The following is a 22,929-nucleotide window of genomic DNA, read 5'->3' as shown; positions in this document are numbered from 1 at the left end:
AAATTCCCGGTTTGCTCATGTCCTCAGCCAAGTTAGCAGCCCAAATCCTTCTGTCTCAGACAAAATACCCTGACATTTAAAAAATCTTGGATGAGGATTTCTCTGCAGCTTGGAGAACTGGCTCTTCCTTTACTTATTTTTCCTTTTCTAAGGAGAATAGGAAGCATATTTGAATTTACGTGATTGTCTTATTTTTGCTTCTTGACTTAAAAATAGCCCATTTTAAAATTAAACTTGTTAAATCTTACGCCAGACATCCAAATTGCGGTTAAGAAACAAGGTGAATGTGTCTGGCATTTTCCAGCGCGCACACACACGGCCGTGTACAACCTCAAATGAGAGCCGTCAGTCCCGAACGGCGGCGGGGAGACATCGGCAAGCGTCGGGAAGCGTGTCCGAGTCCAGCAGCCTGTGGCGGGTCCCCGGAGGTCAGACCACGGCTCCTTTTGTGTGCTTGTATTCCCCCCCCCCTCCTTTTTTTCCCCCCACCTTCTCTCTCCATGTGTGTTTTGTCTCCTCCTCCCGCGCTCGTGTCTGCCTTTGCATCTCCGCTCCTCTCCCTCCCCTCCTTGGGGTCGATCGCCAAGGGACCTCCAAGGGTCCGGGCGGCGCGGGGTTGTCCTTGTTCCTCCGGCGCGTGCCGAGCCAAGGGTACCCCTTCGTGCGGGCAGAGATGCTGCTCCTCCCGGGGACGTGATCGCATAGCAACACAGCAGCGGGGCGCTGGAGGAGGAGAGGCGGCGGGCGCAGCGCTCAGCCTCAGCATGCATCCCTGTCACCGGCACCTCTCTGCTGATTCACAGCCCCTGCTCCCGACGCACGGCTGCTGCCCGCGTTTCAGACCTGGCGGACTCGGAAGGTAGGCCAAGGCGCGATTTGCTTCCCGCTCGGACCCTGGCCGTGCTGGAAAGGGGGAAATATCCAGATGGCTAACCTCAGAAATACACCCCAGTGCGTGCGTGCGTGTGTGTGTCCCTTCACAGCGGTGCTGTCCGCGTGTGTGCGGGCAAGGAAACTTGCCGAGAAGAAAAGAAGGGTGTCGGGGGGACATGGGCAGAGAGAAGGGCAGCCAAGGGTGATTGCACAGGGGAGAGACCAGGGAACGGTAAGTGATGCGGATGCCCAAGGCAAACAATAGCAGCAAGCATCCCTTCCACGAGCTCTGATTCTTTTCACGTTGAAGGCTCCTTCACCCTGGCAGTGTTTTCGGCTGGGCTGAGGGACCGCTCGGAGCAGGGTGCGTGCTGGCCTCCCAGCGTTCTCCCGCAAGGCTTTGGCTGCAGGGCAAGGCAGAGTGGGGAATATCTCTGAGCAGCAGGCTGCGATCAGGCTCTCGTCCCAGCTCTGTCCTTTTTGTTCACTGCCTTGCCCGGTGCAGCCTTGTTCCTTTTATGTCTCAACCCTCCCTCTCCCAGCTTCCCCCCCAATCCCTTCCACCTCCTCCTCCTCCCTCCAGGCCCTGTGTTGCCACTCCTGACCTCCCCGGTGCTGTGGGCAGAGCCACCCTGGGCTGGCAGGACACCGCCGGCTCCCTGGGGCCGGGCACTGTGCACCCCTGTCCCCACTGGGCAGGGTGACCGCAAGCCAGTGCTCAGCTTGACAGGCTGTTGCTGGTCCCCAGCACGGTCTCTCGAGCCTCCCCTTCTGCACGGCACCACCGGCGTGTGGTGAAATCACCGGCACTGCCCTCGCAGGGGCTCTGTGCTGAGATTGCCCGAGTGCTGCCACATGGGGGTGAAGCCACTGCCCCCGTGCTGGCCGTGGGACATAGGGATGGCTTGGATGGATTTCGGTTTTTATCACTCAGAAAAGATCTAGCCAGATCTCCATGCATCTGTGTTTTATCTGTGCCCCGATATGAGGTCCTTTGTACTCCCTTAGCTGTCTGCTACTTGCTCATCTCTCTGGAGCCAGGAGAGTTGTTGTGGGATTATTCTTTTTGGTGGTCTTTATTGCCTGACCGGAGTCCCCTGCAGCAACACACCACACAAACTCCCAGCTGCAAGGTTTGGTTGCAGCAGGGGGGGTTTCCCCCTTTTTTTGCCAGATGTGCACGTACATATCTGATTTTGAGTCCATCTCACGTTGCCACCTGCCAGTTCCCCACTCTGAAAGGTGACAAGTAGGTAACGGCACTCCAAAAAGGGAGAAAAAAAATGACGATTCTTGGTGAAGATTAAGATGAGGCTAGAACCTTTCTAATTAACACCTGAGACAGACATTTCACACTCACTGTGATTGTCCAGGGCTGTACCTGTAAGTGGGGTTGCTCAGGGTGCAGTGACTCTTTTCAAAACTAAACAAAGTGGGATAGTGAAGGGGTTAAATGGACGGGTTCAAACAAAAGGCCTGGCTTCTTGAGACATATGGTGAATTTGTGACTATAATACTATCTTGAGCAGTACATTCAAGGCCTCTGCTTTAGGCTGGATGCCTGTGATAAACGTATGAAAGTGGAATTACAAAGCTCATGAAATAAGACATCCTGAGCAGGACGAATTCACTCTTCCCAAAACCTCATTTTCACAGGTGTGTAAAGATCAAGCGGAGCTCTTCAGCGTTGAGCCAAAATAGCTCCATCTCGCTGTTCCCCCTAGCCTAAAAATGAGGTAGCTCCGATCCATCCCGGGGAAGGGACGGGAAGGAAACAGGATTCCGCGTGGCACCCGGTGCACGCGTTGTCTCAGACGGCCGGAGAACCCGGTGCCGTGGGAGTTCACAAGGACCAGCCCGTGGGGCGGAGGCAGAGCATTCAGATGTTTTTCTAACACTGGGAATGAGAAACAAAGCGTAAAGGAAGCCGAGAGCCAGCACAGCCCTGCCTGGGTTTTTGGTGGTGTGCTCTCCCCACTCGTGTTCCTCGCGTATACAGTATGGAAACGGGGGATGCGTTTTTCACACTGCAGCAAGGCTCGCTCCTCCGCTAACAGCAGGGAAGGAAAAGCTCGGGTTGTCAGAGACAGACAAAGAGAAAGCTCGGGGTTTTCAGTGGGTTTAAATAGCCAGGCTTCGAGGCTACAGAGCATGACCAAGTCTCTGAGGAATTAGGTTAGGCTTTTAAGGTTGTTGCAACCTTCTTTTGGCCATTAAGCGAGTTTTACCCCCTGCTGGCCCTGTTGTGGGTGGGGACGATGCCGGCTTCTTCCCCCGCTCCTTTTGTCTGTCAGGTCTGTCAGACAGCGACTTCTGTGTCCAGCACAGCGGGGCTGCGTGCCTACAGCTGGCTTTCAAGGTGCAGGGGTAGCTACATGTAGTGCTGCCTAATTGGAGGAGGAGGAGAAGAGATGGGAAGAATTCCTCAGCAAAGCGAGTTTTGGAGAGAGCAGCTCAAAACCCAGCTGCGAGTCGGGAAGGGCATGTGAAAGAAATTCAGATTTCAGTCTTCCCAAATTGCCACGAGTTGTTTTTACACAGAGGAACAGCCAGTTCTGCGTGGCCGTGCCGTGAGCATCCACCCACGCTCACCTTGTTGGCTGGGGACATGGGGGTCCTGATTCCCAGGTCAAAGAATGTAACTGGGGACATTTTTCAGCTCGAGCCTTTGTGTGTGCATCTTCTGCTTGGGAGGATGGAGAGTGAGCGAGCCAGCAGAAGAGACCCTGCTTCTTTATTAGGACCTGTGACACCCGCTTATCACTTGAATTTTAAGACAGTTTTGGTTGTGAGTACAAAATCTTAGTGGTCATTTCAGTACGCAGCTTGTGAGATGGGAGGGCGCCCACTTCACCTACGCCTGCTGAATCGGGTCTCTTCTGTGCCACGTGCTCACCACCAGATAGACCAGAGATTTCATTCTACGTCTTAAGAAGAGCAGCTTAATTGCGGGACCCTTGGCTGTAATTAACGAGGGGACCTGGTGGTGAGGTGGGACTGCCCCGTGAGGTCCCGCTGCAGAGGCAGAGGGTCCGTGCGGTGTCCTGCCAGCGGTGCCAGGCCGAGCTGCAGCTTTGGTGTCTGGGTTTTGAGCCCTGGGACTGAGAACGCTTTCAGTGTCTGCCTGTATGGGAGGCTGCTGCTGGCCCTTTCCTTGCGTGCCGGAACAACTGGGAACCAGGGGGCTGCGGGGAGGTTTTCAAGGAGCATGTTCAGCTATCTGCTCCCGGTGTGTACACAGATGGAGACGAAGGACCCCTGCTCCGGGAGGGAGACGTGTTATCCTTAATCTCAGCCCCAGTGGGATGAGGACTTCTCTTCCTTCTCTCTCACCAAAGCTTGACCTAGTGGGGTCTTGGGAAGTCAGTCTGCTGGCCCTAGATCTCAGGCTTACGCTATCTACTCACAGATGCAGAAAACAATTTTTGCTGGAACAGGATGTGCTGTTGCACCACCGAGGGAGTCCTGCTGTCTGCCAGCCTGGGAATGCTCCCTTTGTTAGCATGTAGACGGGAGCTGAACTTTGAAATATCCGCAAGCCTCCCACCTTTCCCCTTAAAGGACACTGAGCATGCTGAGCTAAAATGTTATTACTTCTCTTGTACAGTAAGTTAAACAACAACAAAGTCATTAACATTTCCAGCAGCAGGGAGTGTGTTTGTATTTCCATCCCCCTCGTGGGATAAAGGCTGAGCTGCCTTGCCTCAAAATGTTGCCATATTTTTTCCTGATAGGCCAGGGTATGAAGTGGAAAGTTTCAGCCCGGAAAGAATGTCTTGGAGGAAATTAGCAATTCAAAGCGTGAGCCTTGTGATGGAGAGACCTCCTGCCCCGTTTGCCGCATTTGCTGGCCTTTTGTGCAGGAGGGAGCTGCAAATGCAACATCTGCATGGAATTCCAGCTTCCAGGGCAGTCTCCTGTCCTCCTGTCCTGCAGAGATAAGGGACAGCTGCAGCATGACCCTGATGTTTGGGGGAGTTTGGGTCTGGGTTTCTAAACAACGGCAGAGCAAAGTTATGCTCCTGGGTGTTGGTACCCACAGGTGTGGGGGTTTACTGACACCTGGGATGGAGAGGAGCTGCTGCAGGACCCAAGGCACGAGCTGTGGAGCCCCTGCAGCCGCACAGCTCCGCTGCAGCTTGGGGCTGAGGCCGGGCAAAGGCTGCCACAGCTGCCTCCCCAGGAGAGCAGTGCGCCAGGGCTGGTTTTGTAGCAGGTACAGCTCATCCAGGGAGAGGAAAAAGGCAGCCGTTCTGTTTTGAACAGACCCTAACGCAGCTGCGTTCAGCTGTTGAAGTGTAGCGTCGAGATTTTTTGTTTTGTTTTTTTTTTTTTATTTTTCATCTAGAGGAACATCGCCGTCTCAAGCTAGGCTAAAGCAGTGTGGCTTCGTTACTGAAGCGTTTGGTGGCTGTAACACAGCCGAGTGAAACGCATACCAAAAGCAGAGGCAAGTGCCGGGTGTTCTCACGTGGGAGGATGCAAAAAAGCCTCGTGTAAGGAGGCTGCACCTGACCGCCCTCAGGGTCCATCGCCTTTGTGCCCGGAGGGGGTACCTCCAGCCAAGACCAGATCCCTCTGTGTGGGACACACGGGCACAGTTTCACTCCTTGCTCCCCCAGCAGGAGGGTGCAGTGCCCTGGTGTCCCATCAGGCAGCTTCTCATGAGCTCTTCATGCACGGTTTTCACCTGCTCCTGCTTGCAGGGGCCTTGATATTTCCCTTCTTGCACAGAAACGTTCCCAGGGGTCATCCTGGCATTAGTTCTGGTTGGACTGCCTGACCACATGGCTCCTGAGTCGTCCGGAGGGCCAGGAGGAGCATTTTTCGAGTTTCAACACCTTTTCAAAGAGGTGCTTGCAATGGGCTGTGGGAACTGCAGCTCTGGAGCTGTGGGGCCGGTTCTTGCGGCAGACAGGTATGGATGCTGATAAATGGCTGTTGTAGGGTGAGCATCACGCCCTGGAGCCTCCCTCACGCTGGTAGGAAGGCCCAGAGCTGGCCGCAGCCCCTGGGAGCGCAGTGCTGAGGCGGCGCTTTCGCAGTGCCCCAGGGCTGATGTGGGACGGGGCAGCTCCAGGCTCCTTACCATCCCCTTGTGCTCCCACACAGACAGTGGCATCAGCCGTCCTGCACGGACTGCAGCTCAGTTCTTGCATCCCAGTCCTGCTCCGGCTCCTGGGAGAGGCTTCTGCCTCTCACCCTGTGGAGGCAGTGCTTTTAATGACACCCCTCCCCGTGCTGTGCCCTCTGCCTCCCCTTTGAATGCCTGCATCTGTTTAACACGCGTTTTTAGCCAGGCTGGCTCGGCTGCCAACGCTTCTGTGACTGATCGTGTCGCTTGGCTCTAGCACGCCCGAGGTGAATGCTGGTGGGGGAGAGGTGAGGGGGGTCACAGCCCCGGAGCTTGGGAAGCACCAGCAGCAAGCAATGGACGTTTAGCCCAGAAGCATCCGTAAAACACCTGCTGCACGTGCTGCAGCGCCTCGACGGTGCCTGGCGGCACCACTACGCTACAAGTGCGAGACCTGGAGTTACTGCGTGCCACAGCAAAGGAGCAGAGCAGGAGCATTTCTCCTTCTCCTGTAATAGCTGGGGGTTTGGTGAAGTGATCATATGTTGGTTTGCTCGCAGTCGAGCCTCACCGTCTGGTCGTCTCTCCCCTTGAATGTCTGCCTTTGTGCTGGCTGCCGTACAGCTGAGCTATTTCCAGATCATCTCGGGCTCTCCGCATCTGGGCTTTGCTGCCTTGGACGGGCTTCTTTTCCCTTGCACCATGGCTCCGTGTCCTGAAGGACCTTGTCTTTGCTGACGGAGGTCAGGCCCGGCACCCAGGGGGTGCCAAAAGGGCTTTTCTTCTTTCCATAACGCCGGCAGAGCATGTGAGAGCCACCAGTCCTACCCACGGGCACCTGTAGGACAAGGCTTCCCTTCCCCTTCTCCGGAACTGCACCAAACCTGTGCGCGGAGACTTCTCCCTGAGCAGAACGCAGAAAGAAGCACTAAGAGCACAAGCACTGAGATAATAGGGTATATTATCTCCCGTCAAAGGCAGAAATCATCCGCTGCACCCTTGGTGTTGCATAAGGGGGGGTCTCTGTGGACGCTGGAATTTGTAACTGCTGCCGTGCCGTGATAACCCTGCCAGCTCCGGGGAAAGGAGCAGGATGAGGGTGCTGCGGTGCGCGGTCTGCGATGCTCATCTGTGCAGGTGGCAGGAAGGAGGGAGGGCAGGCCCCTGGATCATCAGCATATTGGAGAGCTCAGCACAGGCTGTTCTGCCGGAGACGGAGAGCATTACGGCAGTAGAAATTGCTCAGGGATTAAAAAAATCCTAACAGGGTAAGCTGTTCTCTTAGCGCGTGTCATGGAGGAGGGAAGGCAGTGGAAGCTCGGGAGAGGGAGCGAGGGGTGTGGAAGCAGGGTGGTGGGAAGCAGGAGCCAGGGACAGGGGCTCTCCCCCTGCACCCATCCCCGCTTGGCCAGGCGGCTGTTTCCTTCTGAAAGCAGGAAAATAACCACCGGGCTGGGCAGGAGGGGCAGAGCCCTGCCCCGGCGACACTCCAGCATCGCCCTTGGCTGGTCTGTGCCCCGAGTGCTGAGCCTGCGTGGGCAAAGCCCTGTGCAGCACTCACAGCTTTTGTGCGTTGTGTCTCCATCCCGCTGTGCGTGTTTGTGCTCGGCTCCTCTGCTGGCTCCGGCCACACGTAGGGCTCTGGGATCGTGCTTCTGTGGTGGGAAATTGCTCGTTTCTGGTAAATCATTGCCATGCACCTTTCCCTCTGGGCTTTATTTTCTCCTGGCTTTGTGTAAATTGGAGTTGGTGCTGGCAATGGGAAAAATCACTGTTTTGGCTCAGACTCCAAACAGTAAATAAAGAAACCGGCAAGATGACCAGAGGTTTTACTGAGACCTGTAGAACAGATGAAGGGGACACTGCTCACTGGTTTTCTGGGTCTTATGGTTTTCTGAATAAAAACGTGACTTTTATAATTCGTAACGAGTAAGAACACATAAAAAGGTAGCTGGCTATATGAGACGCATGTGTGAGGGACTGAGGTGCTAGAAAATTTTGTTTCTGAACATAAGAGGAAAAAAGATGTTTGTAAAATATATTTTTTATGTCCAAACAGAAGTGGTTGTGACAGTGTCCGGAGTGCAGTGAGAGCCTCTCTGCCCTCTGCTTTTAAACGCAATGCATCCCCTGCCCTGCAGCAAACCCAGCCCTTTTCTAAGACGCAGCTGTGGGACTCACGCACACGGGACATTGCTACAGCAAATTGTATAACTAGATGCAAAAAGGAGTTGGACGCTTGAATGAAAAGAGACTGCAGCATCAGTGCAAAGACAAGTGCACGTAGCCTCCGGGTTCCGCCGGGGGTGCGCGCTGAGGGCAGGGAGGTGCTGACCCCAGACCTCTCACGCTGCCTTTCAGGTGCTTGCGCCCGAGGCCGTCTCCATCCCCATGAGCATCGGCTCTGATGCAGCCCCTGGTGATGCAGGAATGGCCTTACGTCCTCCCACCATGTCCTGAGTGGCACGGCGCGGCCCCGGCGCGGCACGGCGGCGCTGCCCACCCGCTGCCTCAGGTAAGCAGGGTCTGGCAGCCCTCCTGCGTGGCGGCTGCGCGGGGCTGGGGAGCGCGCCGGGACCTCGGCTCCTGCCGCGGGGGGGAAAGCTCTTAGCTCCAGCCCCCCGTCGCCTCGCGCTTAATGAGGACGTTAGCTCTCCTCGAGCGTTTTGGCTGCAAAGTGTTTCCCGAAGTAGAGCACGGGAGACAACCCGCAGAGCTGGGTTTCAAGCTGCCTTCAGAATAAAGAACACGAGGCTGCCGTCAACAGCTCTTACTTATCTGGCTGGGTTTTTTTTCCTGGAAATGTGGAGGAATGTCAGCCTTTGCTGAAAGGTATGGTTCTAGTCTTTCTGGTTGCGGAGGAGAGCTCAGAACGAAGGCCTTGGTGAAAGCCAAGGCTGAGATGCTGCAAGGCAGAGGAGCCTGTCCTCCTCCTGGGCTGGTTTTCTCGAGGAACGGAGGGTGCTCACACTACTGGTCTCCCCCCTCTTCCCCGAGCGTTTCTGCACAGGCTGCTCACCTACACTGGGCAGAGAGGGGAAGGCTCTGGAAGTCCTGGCTATGTGGCGGGACAGGGCAGAGGAGAGAAGGTCCCACCTGGAGGGTGGGAACACACTTGTCTGGGGTCGTATCCACTCGAGGATTCCCCCGTCCCTGCCTGAGCCTGGCTTTCTGCCCCACGGGCACCGGTGTGTTCAGGACACATTAACAGCCAGGCTGCAGGGGTCTCTGCGCCTCCTTCGTGCAGGTGTAGGTGCTGCCATGGAGGAAACAACCTTCTTCTCATGTCCTCGCTTGTCCTGCTGCCAGCCCCACCTTGGCTGAGCCCATCTGCACCCCTTTGGGACACGGAGGGGACGGGGTGGTGGGAGGGGAGGCTGGCACTGCCAGCCCCGGGGACACCAGCGGTCAGATGCGCAGGGAGGGAGAGGCAGGGAGACAGGGAGCTTTTCATTCCCTCCCGTAGGTGGAGGAGAGCATGGGAACAATGCTGGCCGGCAGCACTGTGGGGGACACGGGGAGCCAGCCCGGAGCCTGCTGGCAAAAACAAACTCTTTGCACCCAGTCCGGATGGGCAGGAGAAGCCGTGCTGGCACCAAGTGCCGGGCTGGGGCGAGGAGGGCACCTTTGGCTCCTTGGGGTCACATCTCAAGGGCAGGTTTACCTTCAGGGTAGCCAAAGCTTGCTGGGACCTGTCCCTGGGTGAAGCCCATCCCTGACAGCCCACCCTGCGGGGCACCAGAGGGCGAGGGGCTCTGCAGCAGCGGCACCCCCGGGGTTAAGGCAGGTTGGAGGCCGCAGGAATGCTGCCGGACAAAGCTGGGATTGAGGCCGGGAGGAGGCACGGCCGCCCCCCTCCAGATTCCTGGGGGGTCAGTGCCGGGGGCAGCCCCGAGCCCTGCTCACAGCAGCGCTTGCTGCCTGCCGGCCGGTGCTGCGCAGCAGGCAGGAGGCGATGCCCGCTCCGCCGGCCGCGCCGAGCGGCCCTGCTGCACCAAGAACAGGCAGACTGGAGCCCGCGTGAGTGTCCTGGGCCTGAAAATAAACCTGTTGAGGGCAGAGGGGGTTGGATCCAGGCTGCCACCGCTGCAGCCCTGGGGAAGGGATGGGCAGGGGATGCTCGGGGGGAAGGCGCTGCTCTTGCTCCCTGCTTGCTTGCAGGGGGGCAGGTGTTCAACGCCTGGCCCGTGCTTGGCCACCGTCCCTGGCTCGTCTGCAGGTGATAGTCTGCGGGTTGTGGGCTTTTAGCATCGTCTTAAACTGGGCTGGGAAGGCTGTTTTGTGCTGAGCCGTGCTGCAGCCCGATCCTCTCCTTGGCACCCCCGGGCACGGAGCGGAGGGCCGGGCGCTCCTGGGCAGTGCGGTGGGACTAACCTACTTCGGTGGCATGAGGAGGTGTGCGCGTAGACCGTGGGGTTTTATTTATTTTCTCCTAAGTGCGAGCAGCAGTTTTAGCTTGAGTGATTCATTATTCATGGCCCCGAGATTCCTGTGAACTCTGTGGGCGATGGTTTTCTCTGTTTTCCTGATGCTCCTGGAGCGGCAGGGTGTGTGGGGGGCAGAGAACAGCCTGGCGTTAGATGTTTTTAGACGAAGAAGACTTAGCAGCACTCGGTGAGCATTTGACTCCTCCCTGAGAACCAGCACGGGGTGAGCATTGTTTCACTTGCACGGCCAAATTCTGGGTCTGGGTTGCTCCTGCCTGCGGCTCCTCTGCGCTGCACCAGGGCCCCGCTGCCCTGCGCCTGTCCTGGGGTGCTCGGGCAGCCCGTGGGCAGGCAGCGAGCCGCGTCTGCTCCTTCCCTTCCCCGGCAAAGGGTGCCTGTTGCATGTACTGTTTAGAAAGTGCTAATGCAGTTAATTACGGTTGATTAATCACCTGGGGATAATTACCCCAAATGAGCTCTAATATCGAACCAGCATTAGATTGAAACACTGCCTCTTCCTCAGCGAAGCGCATCTCACTTGGCATCACAATGTGTTTGTGTTTTGTGCACCAGGCCACTCTTCTGGAGGGGAAATCCCCTCTCGCTCACCAGGCCCTGTGTGAGATGCTCTCAGTCCTGCCAGTGTGTTGGTGTGGCCAGCTAGCACAATGCCTTTGCTGCCACTGCAAGAGGGAACAAGTGTGATGCAGTGCAAGAGGCTTAGGACAGGATTCCCCACCCACCGAGGGTTTATTGCTCAGTGATTAGCACCCGTTTTTCCAGGCAGGGTCCCCTGGGGGTGTCGGGCTCAGCTGTTGGCTGTGCAGTGCTGAGCTGGAGGTGCTCACACTGCACAGGGACCGGCTCAGGTTTGGCTGCCGTCTGCCCCCCAGCCCGTCAGAGCATCCTTCGTGCCACTGCTGGTTCTGGGGAGGTGCGGAGGAGAAGCAGCATCTGCGGGGATCAGCTCAGATCTGCGGTGCAGGCAGAGAATAGCCTGGTGCTTCTGCAGGGGAGCAGGCGGCAGTCACAGAGCTGCGGGTGGCGTAGAGGAGGCTGGCAGGTCCCCTCGGTCACTAGGAACAGTGGAGCCTGCTGCGCCCACCTCCCTGGAGCAGCCAGCAGCCCCCTGCAGAGCGGTGCAGCCCCTCGAGAGCTGAAAAGTCAGGGATGGTGATGGCAGAGGGGGTGGGTGCCCCCTGGCACAGCGATGGTAGAGGGGACGGTGCACCCAGGCGGGTGCCTGAGCGCTGGCAGCTGGGCGCAGCGTTTCAGCTCTGTCTGTTTCTGCCCAGGTTAAAGGCTCCCAGGATGGCGCAGGACCTTCGTGTGTAAGCCCCCGGGCTCCCAGCAGTGTTGCTGGGCCCCAGAACCCTCTGGAGATGAATCTTTGTTGGAACGAGATCAAAAAGAAATCCCACAGCCTTCGGTAAGAGTCCCTGCCTGGAGCAAGCTCCTGGCCTGCCAGCCTCGTGGGCCGCGCATGCTTGTTGGAGGTTGCTGAGCTCGTCCCTGCGTTACCCACAGCGACCCTGGCTTTGTTTCTTCTCTTGTGCAAGGACTTCTGAGTCTTCTCCCTACACTGCATCCTCTCTATGTCCCCCTCCCATCCTCATCCCAGCTCACTCTGCTGCTTTCTCCAGCCTCCCTGCTGCCACCTCCATGTCTTGCCTCTTTTCCCCCCACCTCTGTGCTTGCCCCTTTGCTGGGAGCCCTCTCCAGCTGAGCAGAGGAATGGGCTCTCCAGACCTTCTGAGGTTGCAGCTGCAGCGGTGGCAGCATGACGGAGAGCTTAACTGGGGCATGTTAATTGTCTCCTGCCTCAACGCTGGCTCCTGGAAGCCACCCAGCCACGCAGACATGGAGCCAAGCCCCCCGTGCTACCCAGAGCACAGCCCAGACCGACCTGGGTGCACGCAGAGCAGCTCCATCCCTGCTGATGGCTGCAAGGTTTGGGGTGTTTGTGGAGCTCCGTCTGCCCAGCACCTCCCCGCCTGGTGCCACAGCATCTCGGCTGGCTGCGGGTTCCCCTGGCCCTGCCCCCCTGAGCACCCCCGTGCTGTCCCCGCTCTCGTGCCAGGGCTCGGCTGGAGGCCTTCTCCGACCACAGCGGGAAGCTGCAGGTGCCCCTGCAGGAGATCATCGACTGGCTGGGGCAGAAGGATGAGGAGCTGTCGGCGCAGCTGCCCCTGCGCGGGGACGTCCTGCTGGTGCAGCAGGAGAAGGAGACGCACGCGGTATGCTCCCCTGCGCCTTGCTTACGGTTGCCGTCCCTCGTCCTCACCGGCACCAGCCGCTTCCCGGAGCAGAAATCCCTGACCCGGCAGGCAGCACGACAGAGGCTGCAGCTGGAGGGCAGGAGAGGGCACCCCAACCCCAACCCCAACCCCAACCAGCTGTCCCTGGTGGCCACACTGCTTCGGGGCACCCTGCTGCTCCCCTCCTCGCTCCCCCAGCAGCCAGACCCACTGCTGAGCTCGCACAGCGGTGGTGTGGCCGTGCCCTCTGCATCTCCACGCCATGCCAGGGGGAGCATCGTGGACAAGGTGGTTCCTCTTGTGCAGCCCTGGCCCAGCACGCCCCGTCCCCGTCGCGCTGTCCGGCCATCCCCACCCAGCAGAGCTGCAGCCCTGCTCTCTCCGTGCGGGTGGCCATCCTGTCCCTGCACTGCAGAAATGTTTCTCTGTTAACTTCTCTCTGCGTTTCCAGTGAGGGTTGGGTACTTTTCCTTCTGGCAATGTTTCCTTGATGTCACCGTGGGTGGTTCGTTTGGGCACTGGATGAGTAAATCACGGCAGCCCTCGGCGAAAGGGCAGCAGGACGTAATTCTCCAGCCCAGCCTGTCGTCTCCTCTCTGTGCTCTGCTCTCCTCTCCAGGCTTTCATGGAAGAAGTGAAGTCCCGGGGGCCATATATTTACTCTGTCCTGGAGTCAGCACAGGCTTTCCTTTCCCAGCATCCGTTTGAGGAACTGGAAGAGCCAACTTCAGAAAGCAAAGGTCAGTTGAGTTCCCCCTTTCTTGTCCTCCCGTGGTTCCTCCTGGGCTGGACTGGGGAGGATGGAGCAGAGGTGTCTGGTGGGGCACATCTGTGCTGGGCCTCTTGCCATAATGCGCCGGGTTGTGCCCAGTCCTTGGGCAGAAGACGGGACCAGCGCAGAGCTGTGCTTCTGTCCCAGGCTCTCATTTTTTGCTCTTTGCGTTGCCTTCGCAGATGTCTCTCCCCGGCACCGCATCCAGAACATCAGCCGCTTTGTCTGGAAGCAGGCGAACGTGGCCAGCGAGCTGTGGGAGAAGCTCACGGCCCGCTGCGTGGACCAGCACCGGCACATCGAGCGGACGCTGGAGCAGCTGCTGGAGATCAAAGGGGCCATGGAGGAGCTCAGCACGACGCTGGACCAGGCTGAAAGCGTGCGTGAGACCTGGGAGCCCATCGGGGACCTCTTCATCGACTCCTTGCCAGAGCACATCCAGTCGACCAAGGTACTTGTGGCTCCGCGGTTCCAGCCGGGGCAGCTCGGTGTGCAGGAGGGACGGGCAGCAGGGCACGGCCCACGGGAGCCCGTAGCAGAGGGATCACACCTGGGCACCGACATCCTTCTTGCTTCTTCTCCTTCTTCCCCTGCCCTGTGCCTGCTCCCCTGGGCACGGGGCTGCAGCTCTTCAAGGACGAGCTCTCTCCCATGAAGGACGGGGTGAAAGTGGTCAATGACCTGGCACACCAGCTCGCCATCTCGGATGTCCACCTGTCCATGGAGAACTCCCGCACTCTGGAGCACATCAACACGCGCTGGAAGCAGCTGCAGGTGGGGAAGGGTCGGGGCCCTGCAAACACCCCGCAGGGAGGGGGATGCCGGGGAAATGCTGAACCTCAGGGACGATTTATTAAGGCTTGGCCAGGCAGGGACAGCACAGCTGGTGTTCCTGAAGGAGGAGAGCATCAACTAAGTGTGGGGAAGGTGGCTGGTAAATCTGTAGAGCAGGAAAAGGCGATGAGAGGAACAAAGGAAGCTGTCTGAGGAGAAATGGGGTCTACTGGGGGTGGTGGTGGTGGTCAATACCAGCTGTGGTTGGGCTGATGTCTGAAAATACGGATACAGGCGAGCTGGAGACGTGGCCTGTGCTGCCTCAGCCCATGGGAGGAGGTGAGGGCTGAGCTGTCTGGGCAATGCAAATCCCAGGCAGGCAAGGGAGGAGGCAGACCTGGGTGGCTGGGGCACCTCCGAGTCCATCCACAAGCCTTCCTGATGGGGGCTGTGATCCAAAATGCTCGACGGAAATGCTGTCATTGCGCTCTGCTGTCCCGTTCTGCAGGCCTCCATAAACGAACGCCTGAAGCAGCTCCAAGATGCCCACCGGGACTTCGGGCCGGGCTCCCAGCACTTCCTCTCCTGTACGTGACAGGTCCTCCCGGCCGCGCTGCCTGCGAGGCGCCTTCCCTCCCAAAAGCTGGGGAAGTGCCCGTGATGGTGCATGAGGCATAGGGACCAGGGCAGGAGGCATCTGCCAAAGCTGGTCTTGTGCTGCCTCACTGTACGGGACTTCTGTGCCTCCCCTGAGGGTGCAGAGCCGTGGCGCTTGCAGCAGCACCCGGGTGACCCTGGGGCAGTGCCAGCCTCGGGGACTGGGTGGGTAAGACAAGAGACGGCAGGGAAAGGCAGTCCCCCAGGTGCGGGGTTTGTTGGCCCTGGTGTCTCTGCAGCCCTGGTCCTGCCATCTGAGGGGAGCGGCAGCATTTCCAGCTGCTGGAGCTGATAAGCTGCCCGTGGCGAGGGAAAACTGCTGAGGGACACCAAGGGCTTCTGTCCTCCGGATAGCGAACACGGGGCGCTACAGGTATGGGAGGAGCGCCTGGTGTCGGCCTGACCTCTGCTCCTCTCCTTGCAGCCTCGGTCCAGGTGCCCTGGGAGCGAGCCATCTCCCCCAACAAAGTGCCCTACTACATCAAGTGAGTGTGCTGCCCTGCGCAGACGGGGCTCGGGCCTGCCGGGGTGCCTGATGGTGGGCACACAGGCTGGAAGGGATTCCCAGCCTGACTCGAGGTTTCCTTCCCTCCTCCTCCCAGCCACCAGGCCCAGACAACGTGCTGGGACCACCCCAAGATGACGGAGCTGTACCAGACGCTGGGTGAGGAGGCTGCCACAGAACCTCTTTTTGCTGCTTGGGGTGCAGCGCGAGATGTCCCCAGCCCCAAAAGGGGCATGAGGCCTCTGTACTTTCCCCCCAAAGGCAATGGGGTCCAAACCCCAGCTGGGTCCTGGGTGCAGCCAGGCTTTTGCTGGCGGTGCTGGTGTCTGGGGGCAGCAGCTGCTGCTTCCTGCCCTGCAGATAAGGATGTTCAGCTGCGGTTTTCTTCTTCTCGTTCTGTGTTATTGCAGCGGATTTGAACAACATCAAGTTCTCGGCGTATCGGACGGCTATGAAGCTGCGGCGGGTGCAGAAAGCCCTGCGATGTGAGTGTGGGAAGCATGTCCCTCCCGCTGGGTCTCCCTGGGTAGAGGCATTAAGTGAACACAGCCTTTCATCAGCACATCAGAGGCAGGAGCCCACCAGGGAAGCGCTAGGAAGATGAGCCCGTGGCTGAAAAGCAGCAATTTCACTGGCGAGATGTCTGCCTTTGGGTCAGGGTGGAACTGCTCGAGGGCAGGTGTGAGTCAAAGCGATCTGAGACCAAAGGGACCAGGCGCAGAGTTACAAACCCCGGGAGCAGACGGGAGGTCACCCAGCAGCAACGGGGGAGGCTGGAGGAGCTGTGAGAGTGAGCCGGAGCAGAAACCAGGCAGGCTGGCAGGGGCAGGAGGGGATCCACTGCTTACAGAGGAGGAAGGGGACCGGCAAACCCAAATTCAGGGCAGCGAGTGCTAGGGAGGGATGCTGTGGAGCTGTATGCAGGCATGTGCTTTCCTCTCAGTGGACATGGTGACCCTGGCCACGGCCCTGGAAATCTTCAACGAGCACGACCTGCAGCCCAGCGACCGGGCGATGGACGTGGTGGAGGTGATCCACTGCCTGACCGCCCTCTACGAGAGGCTGGAGGAGGAGCGGGGCATCCTGGTGAACGTGCCGCTCTGCGTCGACATGAGCCTCAACTGGCTGCTCAACGTCTTCGACAGGTACCGGCCCCGGGCTGCCGTGCTCGGGAGGAGGCCTCGGTGCCCCGGCCGCTCGGGATGGGGTGGCTGGCGCGGGCTTGCCTTGCTGAACCCCCACCAAAATAAAACCCTGTGCCGTATCTCGCCTTGCAGCGGCCGCAGCGGGAAGATGAGGGCCCTCTCCTTCAAGACGGGCATTGCATGTCTGTGCGGGACGGAGGTCAAGGAGAAGTTCCAGTGTGAGTCCCCCAGGGCCCCGCACGGAGCGACCTGGGGAAGGCGGGAGTGCTTTTGTTTCCCAGCTTCGCCCTCCTTTGCCCAGCAGGATCAGAGAAGCAGCTTTCGTGTGGTGACTAATCTGCTTGCATTGCCACCCCTGCCTCCCTCCCCAAGCCTACGCCGCCTGAATTAGAAGGCATTTTTGCACAGTGACTGGTGCTGCGGGGGTCCTGCTTGCATGGCGCTGCGAGGAGCGGTGCGGCGAAGGCAAAGGGGCAGCAGCTGCTCAGTGCTTCTCGAGGAAAGCCCTGGGGGTGTGTGGCTGGGCAGTCGGGGTCAGACAAATTAAAGGAAGCCCCTTTTGCTGTGTTTTAAGCCACAGGATGCTGGGGGCGGGGGTGCTGATCACCCAGGGATAAAATAAGAGTGCTGTAACCATAACCTCTGGCTCGGGAAGGCTCTAAACTGCTGATTTTGGGAGCTGGAAGGACGCTGGTGATGGTTATTTAACCACAGCTCAGTGTTTTCCCCCTGGTTTAAGCTGCCCCCCCGTGCTGCCGGCTGTGCCCAGGCACCAGCCGTGTGTCTGACGGGGCCGTCTCCCTGTCCGTCCCGCCGCAGACCTCTTCAGCCAAGTGGCGAACGCCGGGGGCCTGTGCGACCAGCGGCACCTGGGCGTCCTGCTCCACGAGGCCATCCAGGTCCCGCGCCAGCTGGGGGAGGTGGCGGCTTTCGGGGGCAGCAACGTGGAGCCCAGCATCCGCAGCTGCTTCCGATTCGTGAGTACCGCGGTGGCCCGGGCTGGCCCCTCCATGGGGACGTGCTGGTGGTGAGGAATGAGTGTCCCGAGGCAGCTGGGTCCTGCTCTGAGCCTCTCCTCCTGTCCCTCCCCGTCCCAGAGCCACGGCAAGTCTGCCATCGAGGCGTCCCAGTTCCTGGAGTGGGCCAACCTGGAGCCGCAGTCCATGGTGTGGCTGGCCGTGCTGCACCGCGTCACCATGGCCGAGCAGGTGAAGCACCAGACCAAGTGCTCCGTCTGCCGGCAGTGCCCCATCAAGGGCTTCAGGTAGGGGACGCGGGGACTTCAGCCACCAGCACGGTGGGGTCGGTGCGGTGCGAGAGCCACACGAACCTCTCCGTCCCCTGCTGAGCTCCTTGCACACCAAGATGCAGCAGCTCTGCTGACTCTGGCTTCTCCCTCTGGCCTCCCACTCTCTGCAGGTATCGGAGCCTGAAGCAGTTCAACGTGGATATCTGCCAGACCTGCTTCCTCACCGGGCGAGCCAGCAAGGGCAACAAGCTGCACTACCCCATCATGGAGTACTACACCCCGGTACGGGGCCGGGCGGCGCTTGGCTAGCAAGGGCAGCGGCCTCGCGATGCTGGGGCTGCTGCAGCCCCAGGGTGGTGGCTGCCTTGCATGTATTTGTTCCCCTGTGTGCTGGGGGCTGTCGGTGTCCCTGCTGGGGGCTGTCGGTGTCCCCGCTGCTCTGGGGCTCGTGGTCAGCAGGATGTGGCATCCACCATGTGCCCAGCCTGGCTCATGCTGGTGGAGCAGCCGTGTGCCCCCCACTTGTCTCTGCTGACGGTGGGCTTGTGCGCAGCCTGAAGGGATCGTCACAGGTCACAGGACGCCAGCCTGCGATCCCCCACTCTGCCAACCAGCACCTGGGCAACGGTTCTCTCTCTGCAGACCACCTCCAGCGAGAACATGCGGGACTTTGCCACCACGCTGAAGAACAAGTTTCGCTCCAAGCAGTACTTCAGCAAGCACCCGCAGAGAGGATACCTGCCGGTCCAGTCCGTGCTGGAGGCTGACTTCTCCGAGACGTGAGTGCCCCGGGCTGTGCCCACCGACCCTGCCCGAGGTGTGGGCTCCTCGGCTGGAAGCAGCATCTCCGGGGATGCTGCTTGGAGGCAGCGGGATGGAGGGTGTTGCCCGGGATGGAGGGCAGCTTGCTCGGGGCTGACACTACACCGAGTCTTTGGAGGAGCAGGTTTCAGCCTCCCTGCCAGCCCGGGGTGGGCAGGGCAGCCCCTCCAAGCCCAAGTTTTGGGTGAGGACTGCAAACCTTGCTGACCAGTGTGCGTCTCTTGCAGCCCAGCCTCCTCCCCGATGCTGCCGCACGCTGACACCCACTCCCGGATCGAGCACTTTGCCAGCAGGTAGCGGCACCGGGCACCGCTGGTGGCCGTGGGGCAGAGGGTTTTGGGGACAGCTGCTTCCCAGCACACTGCACGGCAGCCAGAGCCTGCCATGGGGTCTTGCAGAGGTCTTGCAGGGCTGCTGCATTTAGGGTGCGCTGAGCAGACGTTCAAGGTGTCTCTGAACGTGTCTCAAGCCAGTTCTATTTCCTCCAGGCTTGCGGAGATGGAAAACCAGAACTGCTCCTTCTTCAGCGACAGCCTGTCCCCCGACGATAGCCTGTGAGTTCTGCCTCCTTCCCCTGCTTCTGTGCAGCCAGGTTCCCGTGGCTCCATCCCCACCTACCCAGAGCATCCCTGCTTTCCCTCCCAGCCCTTGGAGCCTGAGGCTCCTGGGCACCCCCAGCTCCCCGGGCTGCTGGAGCCACCTCTGAGCTCCACCACCTGGAGCAGCCGTGGGGAACTCCCGTACAAAACCACCTCGCTCCAGCCCCAAGGGCCCAGCAGTCCCCACCCTGACGTTCCTCACTGCTGTGTTTCCTCCACCTGCTGCAACAGGGATGAGGACCAGTACCTGCTGCGCCACTCCAGCCCCATCACGGACCGAGAGCCCGCGGGCAGCCAGCAGGTCCCAGGAAGCCTGCCCATGGATGACAAGGGGGAGCTGGAGCGCATCCTGGCCCACCTGGAGGATGAAAACAGGTTGGGGCATGGGCGGCTCTCCAAGTGGGGGCTCGAGTCTGGGGGAAGGGGCTGGAGAAACCTGGCTTAGACCAGGGGCAGAGCTCAGGGTGGAGCCTGCTTTGGAGGCTGAGCCCTAAAGCCCACAGGGGAGCACTGGGCTCAGTGCTCCCCAAGGAAGGGAGAAGGCTCTGTTCCCCAGAATGCTGATTTCCCTATCCCCAAAACATGTTCCCCAAGAACCCCTCTTGAACTGGCTCCGGTGAGCCCAGGGCACGGCTGACTGTCTCCTCCCTGAGCTCCTGTCGAATGGTGAAGGTGCAGCCCGGAGCAGAGCTCAGCACAGCACAGGGTTTTTCTCTGCCTGCCCCTATTCTCAGCCTGTTAGGAAGCAGTTGTGTGCCTTTTGTCCGCCACCCAAATGAGGAGGAGCTGCAGGCAGGCCTCCCCGCAGCGCAGGGACGGTCAGAAGCTGCTCCTCGAGCTTCTCCTGCGGCAAAGCCTCTGGCAGAGCTTTGTCTCCGAGTCAGCCATCGGGCCGGTCTCCAGAAAGGAGACGGTGGTGCTGACCTGGGCTGTCCTGCAGGATCCTCCAGGGAGAGCTGAGGCGTTTGAAATGGCAGCACGACGAGGCCGTGGAGTCCCCGACCTTGGCTACGGGCTCCCCCGAGCTGGTGCAAGACCCCCGCAACGACGAGCTCCTGGCGGAAGCACGAATCCTCCGGCAGCACAAGAGCCGCCTGGAGACGCGCATGCAGATCCTGGAGGACCACAACAAGCAGCTGGAGTCCCAGCTGCACCGGCTCAGAGAGCTGCTGCTGCAGGTACGGAGCAAATAACGGGGGGCCATCCGTGGGGCGGCGGCAGAAAGCGGTGGCCAGAAGGTGCAGGACAAGGACAGAGAACCGTGACAAGCCCCCTTCTCTCTCCAGCCTCCGGCAGAGTCAGATGGCAACGGTTCAGCGGCATCTTCCCTGGCTTCATCCCCGCACCAGTCCGAAGGCAGCCAGGCAAAGGAGAAGGAGCACAACACCCCCGACACCGAAACTGCAGGTGAGGGTCGGACTGGGGCTGAGCTCCAGGAGGGCAGCTCTGGGAGGCCGCCTGCCCCGTAGGGCCCCCGGCTGGCGGGGTGCACGCGCCGCTCACCCCAGCCCCCTGCCCGCCGCAGATGAGGTGGAGGCCAAGACGCAAGAGGTCAGCGTGTGCCTGGAGGACATCATGGAGAAGCTGCGGAGCGCCTTCCCCAGCTCTCGAGGTACTCGAGCGAAATCCCCCTCTCTGGCCTCCTACTGCTCCCTCAGATGAGGTTTCCCGGCGGAGCCCTGCCCCGATCCCACCCTCCCCACGACGGCTGATCCCCCCCCAGCGCCCACGGCCAAGAGCGCGGCGGTTGCAGTGCTGCAGGCACTGGCGAGGATGAGGAGGAGCTCTCCTACCTGCAAGGACAGGCGGCCAGAGCTGCGCAGAGGACAGAGCAGCTGGGTCCTGGAAGAGCTCCCTGCTGCGCAGACAGACCCGATGGCAGCAGGGCTGCAGCCACCACCTTGAGCCACCTCCGCCCGTGGCGGAGGCCCCGCTTACCCGGCAGAGCAGCAGCGGCGGTGTGAGCTCTCCTGGCTGCTTGTGGATGGCTCTTCGTGCAGGGACGGTGACCAGGGATGCTCTGTGACCGCGTGCTCAGCGCCATCCCTCGCCCGCGTGTGCACCCAGGGAGATGTCCCCTGGTGCCAGCACTAACCCAGGGTGCTGCCCCCTGCCCACCCAGCCCCTCGCCCGCTTTCTGCCACCCCCGAGCAGTCCCCTTCTAACCAGCTGGCCCCAGGCGCTGTTCTGCTGACCTCTCCATCTCTCTTCCAGGTATGACCTCCCTTATCTAACACCTCCCGTAAGCCAGAGGCTTTTCCTAACCAGCTGCCTGGCTGCTTCCCCTCCTCCTCCTCTCCCCGCCGTGCTCCCCGTGCTGCGGCAGGCTCCCTCGCTCAGGCAGGACGCTTGCCAGCTCCAGGAGATCTCAGGGGAACATTGGCCATGTGGGAGCGGGGCTGTGGGCTCCCCCGGGGGCCGGCTGGGTTGCTCGGCCGCAGCATCCAGGCTTGGACTCGTTGGACTGCACGGAAAGGCTCAGAAGAAAGAGCTGACGTGGTGGAAGCTGCGTGTGTCCCCTGGCGCTCGCGGGGCGCAGAGCTCAGCATCCTGCTCCTCTACAGTTCTGCCCAGGGTCCTCCAGGTCGGTGGGCACTGAAATGCTCCTGCAGACACCAAACAGCCCCCTGGGGTTTAAAGGAACTCCTTCTAACAGCACCCAGCTGCCCGCCTTACGCATCGGACGCTGCTGCCCAGCGCTGTGGCCAGCGGGGCACGCGCTGCCGGGGGGAGAGGCTGCCAGGTTCGTGGGGTAGGGGCGAGTCCACACCAGAGCTTCAGCCCAGCTAGTAGCCTTATCTTGAGAGGATCTTTATAACAGAGCCTTATCGTTTAATTTGCATATATTTCTATATATTATATATATATTCTGTACTTAAATACTCTCACGGACTCACGCCATTAAACCCTAACACGAAGTGTAGTTGCACTTCCCGCCCAGCTCCCTCTCCTGCAGGATCCTTCCCCCTTCCCCGCGCTGCCCTGGAGCAGGGCTGCTGCTGGTGGCGGTGGCTCCCGGTCCCTCAGGCTCCCTCGGGCTGGCTGTCTCAGGCTGCGTTACGTCGAGAAAGCTGCGGAGTCAGGTGCTGTGGGTGCCCCGGGGCACGAGAAGGGCTGGCGTGGCCCCGCTGCTGCTCCGGGGCGGCGGAGGGAGGAGATGCCCGTGCCGCTGGGCACGGCAGGGTGCGGGGAAGGCTGCGTGTCGGTGTGTCGCTGCCCCGCAGCCAAGCTGCAGGGACAGGGCTGTTGGCTGTGCGGGATGCGCTGGTGAGCTCTTCGGGGAGGCTGGGGCTGAGGCAGCGCGCTGGGACCAGGGATATGTTGCCACCAGGGCAGCGGTGCCCATATCATGGAGCGCCAAGGGTGCTGGGTGCCAGCACCCTGTGCTGGTGTGTGGGTTGCCGTCCTTGCCGTCCTGGTGGCAGCGGGCTGAGCTGGAGGTGGCGGTGGTGGCATTAGGGAGGGGACGCTGTCATGAGTGGGTAAAGCACTGCAGGAGCACAGCGGCTGCGTGAGATCAGGGGTCCCCCAGGTAGAAAAAGGCAGGATTAGGCCAAATTGGTGCAGAGCCTCGCTGTGGGGAGTGGCAGTGGCTGATCTGTGTGCCCAGGGAGCCCGGGCAGGCTGGGGCTGGGAGGCGGCCGGGAGGGGAGCGGGCTGGCTGATGCTCTGGTAACCATGTACTGCGGTGCTGCTGCCCTGGCTGCTTCTCTCCACCTCTGCTCTGGAAAGAGAATAAATTTGTATTTATACTGGGACCCCCGTGGGCGCGCT

At 60.1% G+C, this 22,929-nt stretch overlaps 1 protein-coding gene across 6 annotated transcripts; it reads left to right on the top strand.

Annotated features, from left to right (window-relative positions):
* The first annotated feature begins 323 nt into the window (after positions 1 to 323).
* DRP2 (dystrophin related protein 2) lies at positions 324 to 22,929 on the top strand. 6 transcript variants are annotated; one of them, XM_067004942.1, is made up of 24 exons: positions 324 to 428; positions 8,309 to 8,462; positions 11,670 to 11,803; positions 12,455 to 12,611; positions 13,252 to 13,372; positions 13,587 to 13,855; positions 14,032 to 14,178; positions 14,687 to 14,765; positions 15,260 to 15,320; positions 15,438 to 15,499; positions 15,751 to 15,825; positions 16,284 to 16,485; positions 16,618 to 16,703; positions 17,305 to 17,462; positions 17,583 to 17,749; positions 17,905 to 18,016; positions 18,377 to 18,513; positions 18,784 to 18,849; positions 19,045 to 19,110; positions 19,387 to 19,530; positions 20,096 to 20,333; positions 20,442 to 20,562; positions 20,681 to 20,767; positions 20,879 to 22,929. In XM_067004942.1, the coding sequence occupies exons 2-24, from the start codon at positions 8,355 to 8,357 to the stop codon at positions 21,058 to 21,060; spliced, it is 2,979 nt and encodes a 992-aa protein (XP_066861043.1). In that variant the 5' UTR covers positions 324 to 428; positions 8,309 to 8,354; the 3' UTR covers positions 21,061 to 22,929. The 6 variants fall into 6 exon arrangements, with proteins under 6 accessions (XP_066861043.1, XP_047935740.2, XP_047935758.2 ...); XM_048079783.2 differs by lacking the exon at positions 324 to 428 and adding an exon at positions 524 to 859; XM_013183844.3 differs by lacking the exon at positions 324 to 428 and adding an exon at positions 525 to 859 and having other exon boundaries at positions 21,370 to 22,928.

Source organism: Anser cygnoides, chromosome 13, assembly GCF_040182565.1.
Source record: "Anser cygnoides isolate HZ-2024a breed goose chromosome 13, Taihu_goose_T2T_genome, whole genome shotgun sequence".
Classification (NCBI taxonomy): domain Eukaryota; kingdom Metazoa; phylum Chordata; class Aves; order Anseriformes; family Anatidae; genus Anser; species Anser cygnoides.
The sequence above is the reverse complement of the archived record's forward strand: the minus strand, read 5'-3'. Positions and strand labels throughout refer to the sequence as shown.